Source organism: Spinacia oleracea, chromosome 4 (assembly GCF_020520425.1).
Source record: "Spinacia oleracea cultivar Varoflay chromosome 4, BTI_SOV_V1, whole genome shotgun sequence".
NCBI classification, from domain to species: Eukaryota; Viridiplantae; Streptophyta; class Magnoliopsida; order Caryophyllales; family Amaranthaceae; genus Spinacia; species Spinacia oleracea.
The window spans coordinates 69,830,846-69,840,871 of record NC_079490.1 but is presented as its reverse complement, the minus strand read 5'-3'; the positions used below and the strand labels follow the sequence as shown (position 1 = coordinate 69,840,871).

At 35.4% G+C, this 10,026-nt stretch overlaps 1 protein-coding gene across 1 annotated transcript; it reads left to right on the top strand.

Annotated features, from left to right (window-relative positions):
• The first annotated feature begins 879 nt into the window (after positions 1-879).
• Positions 880-3,337, top strand: LOC130459376 (uncharacterized). The gene is made up of 3 exons (XM_056826715.1): positions 880-1,219; positions 2,183-2,291; positions 3,069-3,337. Exons 1-3 carry the CDS (start codon positions 1,080-1,082, stop codon positions 3,177-3,179), a joined length of 360 nt encoding a protein of 119 aa, XP_056682693.1. The 5' UTR covers positions 880-1,079; the 3' UTR covers positions 3,180-3,337.
• Positions 3,338-10,026: the final 6,689 nt, after the last annotated feature.

Sequence of the window (10,026 nt, the reverse complement as noted above, 5' to 3'; positions counted from 1 at the left end):
CAAGATTCATGCAGCAAATGAGCCTAATAACAAATGAAAGCGAACATCTTCAAATAGTCGCCTAAGAACGATATGATGTACGAATCACTATGTTTTTCTGTGAATGTGTAATGTATCAACCATGCTTATGCGTGAGATCAAATGACACTAGTAGAAAAAACCCCTGTTGCAGCCCCCTTGTTGCAGCGTACATGTATAAATACGCTTCAACAACCAGTCAGTCAACGCGGGTCAAACCCTTTAAAGGGTTATCGCAGCGTACATTTTAAATGTTCGCAGCAAATGTGTTTGTTGCAGCGTACAAAATAAAAGCCCGCAGCAACAACCCGACTTTATCGTAGCGTACATGCTATTGCCCCCTGCAACAAGTCCGCGTTTCAAAATTTTTTGCTGCAATAACGTTATTTCGTCAATAGCTTTTTCACTTAACAAAATATCTCAAAATTTTATTTTCCAGCGCTCTCTCAACTCCTTCTCTCCAAGCATCTGGCCTTCGAACTCAGCCGTCGAACTCAGCCGCCGTCGAACTCAGTAGCCGTCGAACTCAGGCGTTGCTCGGCCCTGCGTCGCTGTCTTCGCCGGTGGGTCTGTGTTCTCGCCTCATCTCCCCCATCGCGTTCTGTTCTCGCCGTCACAGTCCCAAGTATTTCGATCTCTTACTCTCTCTTGCGCGAATCTGTTTGAGGAGGTATAGTTTTCCAACTTTTTGTGTTTTTTTTTTCCCCTAATTTCGTATTTTTAGGGTTTGCTTTCAGTCAATTCTTGATTTTTCCCCCAATTTCGTATTTTTAGGGTTTGATTACATAAATTATTCTTATTTTTTGTGTTAATTAATACATTTTTTTCCGATATTGATTGTTAGGGTTTGATTTTTTTTGGTAGCTTATAATTCATCTGTTGACCGGTTTCCTACTGAAAAGAAGAAGATTGTGGTGAGTGGGAATCCGGTTAGGTTGTTAATAAAGAAGTTTGTGTCAAAAGCCGTGGCAAGGACGTATTTTTCCCCTAGGTTGGCTAAGGTATCAGAATCGGAGGCGGTGGTGCTGCTGGTGCTTGGGGGATCCTTTGGGGCTAATTCTATGAACATTGCTCTATTCAATATTTATTTTCAGATGTTGGAGCAGCGGCCAAATTTGCATATAATTTGGGAGACTGGTGTTGAATCATTCAATGAGATGGAGAGCCTTGTTCGAAACCATCCTCGATTGGTATTGGCACCGTGAGTTTTCGATTCCCATTCCATTTTAACTCACCATTATAGCTGTTCCAATGTTCCATTGATGTTTATTTATGAGAAAGCTATTGTCATACTGTACTAAGTTGCTAACTAGCTGAGTAGTTTTACTCCTCTTCAATTGCTTCATATAACTATAGATAATCCTAGCCTATGTTGATTTACAAATTACAATTTGTCAAGATAAATCCGCAGGCTACATGCCAAGCTTGTACACCAAATGCATAAGATTTTGGTTCCTTGGAGAGGATATTTTGGCACTGCTGTACCACAAGTGTCCTATCTTCACCATAGATAATAAGTCATTGTTACGTTAGGTTAGAGCATCTTTGCTCGTGTTCCAATTCACTGTTATCCTGTAAAGAAATTCATATAATAACTAATAAGTGGTGACTAGAGAATAACCTATCCCAGAAGCAAGTTTATTCCCTCAGCTCTTGAATACTTGATTAATTTTAACAATGGCCTTTTTAGCTGTTTTGAAATGAAATGATTGTCACATTCCTTTTGGAGTTTGTGGTTGTCAGTTGTCACCCTTCCTCTCCTTATCACATGGGCCTCATCAAAATGTGTGATAATCCCCTATGTTATAGAATGAAGGGAGTATATGTTTTATCTTTTATTCAGTACCCAATTCTGTTCCTGGAAGTCAATGTTGTTGATCCAAATCTTTTCTTTGGTTTACAGGCCTGCTTCAACTGTCAATTTTGTACTTGACTTTTTGTGTTGATTTTGAACACGAAATCATTATCCGTAAACCTCTTTTGTCTGTTTCAGATATATATATATATATATATATATATATATATATATATATATATATATATATATATATGCTTGCGTGTGTATCTCAAAACTTTTACTATCATCTTTAGGATCAGTAAAGTCCATCTGATTGTTCTTTTTTTTCCCGTACATGATCTGAACATAATTTTCGTTTTTTATAAGGTTTTTGCGTTCTATGGACATGGGATATGGAGCTGCAGATCTTATTGTTTCTAGGGCTGGATCGATGACTTGTACTGAACTACTAGTTACAGGGAAACCTGCCATCCTGGTAACAACCTTTGCTTCCTTTATGGTCTCTTCAATTTTTGAATTGCTATAAGGCTTGTTTGGTCGTTATAAGTCATATTAGGCTAAAATGAGGCTTTTTTGCTCCCAAATATGAAATAAAGAACCTTAGGACTCATTTTAAACATATTAAATGTTTTATATGATTAGTTTTAACTTTCCAAGACTTACTCCAATCTATTTATGCACATTCGAGACTTCTTTGGCCGTTATAGGTCATATTTAGGCTAAAATGACATTTTCGCTCCCAACTTTGATCTAACGAACTTAAAAACTAATTTCAAACTTATTACATGATTCATATGATTATTTTTAACTTTTCAAGACTCAATCCGATCTATTATGCACATTTGAGACTTGTTTGGTCGTTATAGGTCATATTTAGGCTAAAATGAAGCATTTTCGCTCCCAACTTTGAACTAAAGAACCTAAGGACTCATTTTATACTTATTATATGTTTAATATGAATATTTTTAACTTTCTAACACTCATTCCAATCTACTTATGCAAATTTAAGGCTTGTTTGGTCGTTATAGGTCATATTAGGCTAAAATGAGGCTTTTTCGTTCCCAAATGTGAACTAAAGAACCTAATGACTTATTTCAAACTTATTACATGTTTAATATGCTTATTTTTAAAGTTTTCAAATACTCATTTCAATCTATTTATGCACATTTAAGGCTCATTGGGTCGTTATAGTTCATATTTAGACTAAAATGACATTTAATCTAATGCTCCCATCAAATTTTTGTTTTTGAAGGTCTATACTACAGGAATGCGCCTTATGCTAGTGAGGAAATTGATGTGGTTCGTGAGCAATGGGCTAAGTTTTTTACCAGAAAGTATTTATTATTGGCCTGAGCGCGTTTGATCGAGTTGGCTTAGATGTTATAGAACAATATTTTGTATTAAAATGTATGCGTACGTTGAAATTGGAACGTACATATATTTAAATGTATTAGTACGTGCACTTTGGTTTTGGAATATATACAAAACTACAGTTATTGTTTATATATTTGTTATACAGGTTGTGATATTCTATTATTGCTATGACAGGTTTCTATATTTGGTGCAAAGTCCCTAAACAAAATTAGAATTTTCCCGCCAAAAGTGCTTTGTTGCAGCGTACATATATATGTGTACGCTGCAACAAGGGTCTAAATTTTGGCAAATTTTCAGACTTGTTGCAGCGTACAAATAGATGTACGCAGCAACAAGTGGAGTTTTTTGCAGCGTACACTTCTTTGTACGCTGCAACAAGTCACTATTTTTGCCAAAATTTTGACACTTGTTGCAGCGTACATGCATATGTACGCTGCAACAAGTTCAGACTTGTTGCAGGCCCCCCAGTTGCAGCATACGATGTACGCTGCAACAGGGGTCTAAAAGCCCGCTGCAATAAGGGTTTTTTCTACTAGTGTGATTGGTTATGAGATGTATGTTTTCAATGAATGACGAATAGAACGATTAAGTATGAATTGTATGATTTCTAAGAATGGCAAGTTCGACTGAGTTCCAGTTTCGAGGACGAAACTTTTTCTAAGGGGGTAAGAATGTAATACCCCGAATTTTTAAAACTCGATTAATTATGCTTAAATTATTTTTAGCTTAAACCGTTTTAAATTCTAATTTCGAACTTTATTTTACTTGAATTTTTACACGATTTATTATTTTTCAGGTTTTATAATTTAATTTCATATTTACGAGCTTAGCTATATTTTAAATCTTATTTAGTCATTTATAAAATAATTGAACGTTTTTACTAACGACAAATTATATTCGAAAGCTAAATTTATTTTTATTAGCACTTCAAAGAATTATTTTGAAAATTAACATTACTCAAAGAAATTATTTTATTTTCAGATTAATGTCCAAAATAAGTAATTAAATTCTGGAAATTTAATAAATTCCTAAAATACCCTTATTTCACCCAAGAAACCAAAAATCAGTTTCTTCATCTTCTTCTTCTCCTTCACGTATCTCTTTGCCATGAAAGTCAAACTCAACTTTCCATTTGTCACCTCCATTTTCAACCTCAAAGTGATTCAGCAATTCATTGACACTAATCTGAAATTCAAAGCCTTAGTCATCATGTTCTTGGTATTCCTCTGACATTTGTCATCAAAGTTTCTGCAAACAAGCTAGTATAAATAGCCTTCCATTTGAGCAAAAATTGAAGCTCAAATCATCAACAAACACTAACATTTCGATTTCAATTTCAGTATCAATTTCAAATTCGATTTTAATTTCTAAATAACCATTAAAAATCACTCTTAAAAATAAATTCAAAACAGGAAACCACCATAACCACCACCAACTGCCGCCGCCGCCACCACCACCGTGACTGACCGCAAACCCCACCACCACCACCGGAAACCGCCACGAACTCCCTTCGACACCCCACACCCCACACCCCTCGCCTTTCTCTTTCCCTCACTTGACCTGCCCAGCCAGCACCACCGTGCTGCTGCGCTGGCGACGCACCACCACCCCCCCTTTTTCCTCCTTCCTGCCGCCGCGACACCCAGACACACCGCCCTTCCCTGCCGCTGGCCGCAAACCACCACCCAGTCGCTTCCTCTTTTTCCGTTTCCTCTTCGTTCGCCCTCCCCTGCTTTGCTCTGTTTCGGCTCTTCTAGGAAGGCAGGAAACAGGAACCACGTTCTAATTTAAGAACGTGGGTTTTAATTTCCCCAAGTCAAGCCCAAATCCTTTACTTTAGCCAATATCTCCACGTGTGTCCTATTTCTTTATTTAAATCCCAATGTTAATGTTTTATGAAATAAATTGTTATTTGTTTTAACTTTGATTTTAAATAATATTTCGTAATATGTACTGAAATTTGGAATTGGAAAATATTTTTAAAACTAAAAATATTATTTAGAAAACCTTGATTTTAATATTTATCGTTGTAATATTAATTCAACAATTTAATATTTTGAAAGAATTCGGACTCGGAGCTCAGGAAGAACGAACCAACGAAAAAGCTTAGCAAATCGTGGAATTGAGGTAACGGCTATTGCTAGTACCCGCAATTCCCTTATAAATGCGATTATGAAATTACAACGTTATGATTGATTTATGAACTGAATGTTTTGACATGTTTTATGAATTGCGGGAAATGAAATATGATTTGATTGAATTATTTATAATATGATTGAATAATTTATTATAATATGATTTGATGAAATTATTCTTAAAATATGATTGATTGAAATTCTTGTAAAATTATGTTTATAAGAAAACCATGAAAGAAATGATGTTTATGCAATGCCATGAAAGAATTGATATTTTATTGATCCTAGGATCTAAATGATGTTTTATCATGATCTCATGATCTAAAGGATTTATGTTACTTCAACTGAAGTAAAAAGGCTAAAATGTAAAATTAAACGAAACATGATAAATGAAAGTGAAAGACCTAGTCCGTTTGGCAGTATATGTTCACAGGTTACGATTCTCGGTCATGCATGTACCCATGGGGCATCCGCCAATTGAGCCAAGGCTCTCATGTTTTCGGGCCAAGGCCCCATTTATATGGACAGCGGTCCATCATGGAAGACGTTCCACCATGTCATACTTGCCACGGCTAGCATGTGCACCCTAAAGTTATGAATGAATTAAATAAAGGACTTTATAAAATGTTTTACTATATTCTATTCTCCCCGTGTTATTAAGTAAAATGAATTGAAATGAATTTACGTTGCTAGAATAGTTCGTTACTGAGTCTTCGGCTCACCGTTTTGTTTTCTGTACTGATGAGGACGATGGACACGAGTAGTGGCGAGGAAATTTCACTTTAATATATTCACCTAGTTTATGTTTAAAGTTTTAATAGCTTAATTAAAGACTTTTAGTAAGTTATGTACTTTTATTTTGGTAATATAAAAGATTATTATAATAATTTTTGGGATTTAATAGTTTATGATTGATGGATGCCTTTTAATTTCCAAAAGGAAGTTACGGCAGGTAATGTCCCGACCGAATTAGGTTAATTCCGCTGCTAATTATGCTGTAATAATTGAATTAGAGGTCGGGGCGTTACACAACCAGTATCTAATACCCAACAAGTAGAATTTGCAAGATTACAACGTATAACATACATACCTGAAGGAGAAGCAACATTTGCGTCCTTCTTTCCTTCCTTTAATTTGGGGCAATCTCTTTTGTAATGACCAATTTCATTACAATTGAAGCATTGGGATGTAGAAAGAGAAGTGTTCTTCCTCATCTTACTCTTGGAAGGCGCCAGTTGCCCTCCGAGAGTGGATGAAGATGTAGCCTTGCTTGTCTTCCCCTTGCACACTTTCTTGAATTTAGTGCACTTCACATTGAAAGGCTCTTGCTTAAACTTTAGGATTCTCTCGAATTTCTCGAGCATTTCCATAAGTTCACTGAATGTGTTCTCTTTCTAATTAAAGAGATAGTGCATCTTAAACCCCTCATAATCCCTATGAAGAGAGTTTAGCACCAGTGCTATATCTATTGGCTCTTTGACGGAACCACCAAGTCTCTCAATTGTGGAGAACAATCCAATCATCACATTCACATGAGACTGAATTGATGTGTTTCAGTCCATCTTAGCCGTGTAAATGCACTTTTGTGCCTCTAGAAGCTCGACCTCCAGACACGATCTGTGTGGGGTAATGAGTTTGAGATTGCTCATTGAATTAGCCAATTCATCAACCCCGTTGCCAACAGTTTGGCCATTGGGTTGATACCTCACACGACATCTATTCCTTAGATGACTTAGGAGTGCATGAAGCTCACAGGTAATAAAACTCCCTCTCCAATTTTCAGGGGTAGATTTTAGGATAAGTTCCGAGACAAGGTACTTGTGAAGTGCCCAATTTCTGTACCTTTCTGGAGTCACACCCCGCGCATAATAGCTAGAAATAGGTTGCTTGATGACATAGCTCATGTTGTTAACATTTAAAACTTCGATAAGTTTCCTTTCCCATTCAAGAAGGTTAGTCAAGTTTAACTCGAAATCAAGTATTTCTGATGCTTTGATTGTTGTTTTAGACATTCTACATTTGAAAAGAATTCGCAATAAATAACCATTCACAATCTTTAATAACTTTAAAATAAATGCGATCATGCAATCATTAAAGCTATTAAACATTTCATTCATCCAAAAATAAAACATGGTCCAAAATGAATGAAACGATTCCAAGACCCTAAAAGTCCTAAATTCTTAAGCAGCATAGGCATGTCAAGTCTTTTAAGATTCTAGGTAAGCAAGACCTATTGCTAGTAATCTCCAAATTACTCTTGGTTAATAAATTAATTCCAAAATTTATTCATTTGCCACAACATATGCCATTGTTGTTTGAGTTAAAACCACAATCAACGTGTTCCTTTGGGATACCTTACCATCTAAGTCAACTAAAATAGCACCTTGCTTTGGCGGAAGCCTACTACCTTAGATCCTTAGATTTTGGTAAGTGCTTGATTTGGAAGGCAATTATAAACTCAATATTACTTTGGACCTATATGTTTCTATGTCGGTTTGATTATTTAGTGAACTAAATCTAATCGAGCATACAAACAACATTCATGCATAAATTTAATTTTGGTGAATTAGTATGGCCCAAAAGTTTTTCTTGAAGCATCCAATCTTTTTCACCTTGTTAGCTTGGCATCGCCTTGAACTTCATTCAAAAGCTAACTTAAAGTTCTAAATTTCCTAGAAGTACTTGAAATAATAAATAATTACATCAAAACTTCAATGATACGCAGACCATATTCAAAACTTTACATTCAAAGATAAAACAGTACGCAGACCGTATTTAACTATCCTAGATTGGCCATACTAGTCACCTTGAATACCTGCAATACATAAAATAATTTCTATGCATTCATCCATTCGTGTCCTAAAACGAATGACCCAAATAAATATGCAAGTATTTACATGATTTATTTAAAAATCACGTTCACATAAAACGCGTCATAAAAGATTAATCAATTCCGAATTATTAATCCTTAGAATTATTCTAATTAAAATTTAATTTAATTAAAATAATGGTGTCCTACGAAAATAATTAAAATTAATTATTTCATTTAATTTCATTAAATGGCTCCCATTTAAACCAACATTTTAATTTTGGACAATTTAATTTTAAATATTTAATTATTTAAACTCACGGCCCAACCCAAGTTAAATAAAATAAAATAAATAAAAAGTCCACCGTTAGCCCTTGCGTGCAAAATTAAATCCAAAGCCCAAACGAAGCAAAATAGCAAATTTGTGCAACATTGGCTAGGCTTGCGCCCAGCCCAATGCCGCCTTGTGCATTGCGTGCCACACGAGGCCGAGGAGCAGCGGCCCTCCCCGCATAGCACAGCGCACAACCCGCAGCGTGAGCTGTGCTGCTCACTAGCCAAGGCCAGCGCTGCTGCCTTGCTCGCTGATGTCGCCAGCGCGCGCTGGCTCGCCAGCTTGCTTGCTGGGTGCCTAGGGTCGTTGCGCCAAGCTGCGGAGTGCAGCGCGCATGGGCTACGCCTAGCCACACACGCCACACGCCCTTGTTCTGCGCCTTTGGCTCGTGCCATACGAGCCAATTAACCAAAAATAATAATTTTTAATTTCACGGGACGTTATTTGCATGATGTTATTTTTCATAAAATTAACAAAATTAATCGTTTTATTTTTCAAAAATAACAAAGTGGGTGATTTAATTAATTTTCCAACAATTCAATTTTGAGAAATTTTATATCTTGGCTAACAAAAATTCAAATTTAACAAATGATCAATATCAACAAAAATTTGAATGTGTTTGATAATCCAATCCAAGTCTTTAAATCGTTCTAAACATTTAAATTTCAGATTTTTATCAAATTTGGTTTAGGTGATCGATTAAAATTAACGAATCTAATTAATTATTAAAATCAATAATTATTAACATAATCCATTTAACATGAAATTACATTCCCTTTTCCAACTAAAAAAATTTCCAGATCTAAATAATTATTAAAATCAATTTACAATCTAAAAATCATCAAATTAGGGATAAATAAAATTAGGGTTTATACTTAACATTTATGGCCGAAAATTTTACCATAATTTTAAAATATACCCAAGAACAGTAGGGACAAATTTCAAATAATTCCGAGTAGTTTAGGTCGAGTAATTAATTGAAAAACTTTCCAAAATTGTTAATTTAATTCATTAGTTAAAAAAACGGCCAAAAACTAAAACTTTGGGGCCTGTTTTTGCAATTCTGTTCTCATGAGTTGATCCTAAAACGCCGTTTTCAATCAGATTAGGGTCAGAAAAATTGAATTTCCGACATTTTACGAATTTAGAACATATTCTACGATCCAATAATACAGAAATATTTCGAAAATTCACGAAAAATTCAGAAAATTTTCGACAACATCAAAAACATATTAACATGCCAAAAAGTACTTAAAGTACATGTTGCTCATGATACCACTATAGGGTAATACAGTTAAAAACATATTAACGCAACGGAATAATCCCCAAATCCAGGAACCATGTATAAAGTACAAATCAAGCAGACTTACATTTGTAGCGTGTTTTCCCTGGTTTAGCGAACCACGAACACGAACAAGAACTCCAAATGTCGTTCCTCTACTTGGTTCACCGACATATTCAGATCCGTCTTGAGATTCGTCGCTTACACGTCACTCAAGATATTTTAGCTTTTAGGGAAGAACAGTTTGAACGTAGGCTCAAAAGAGATTAGGGTTTC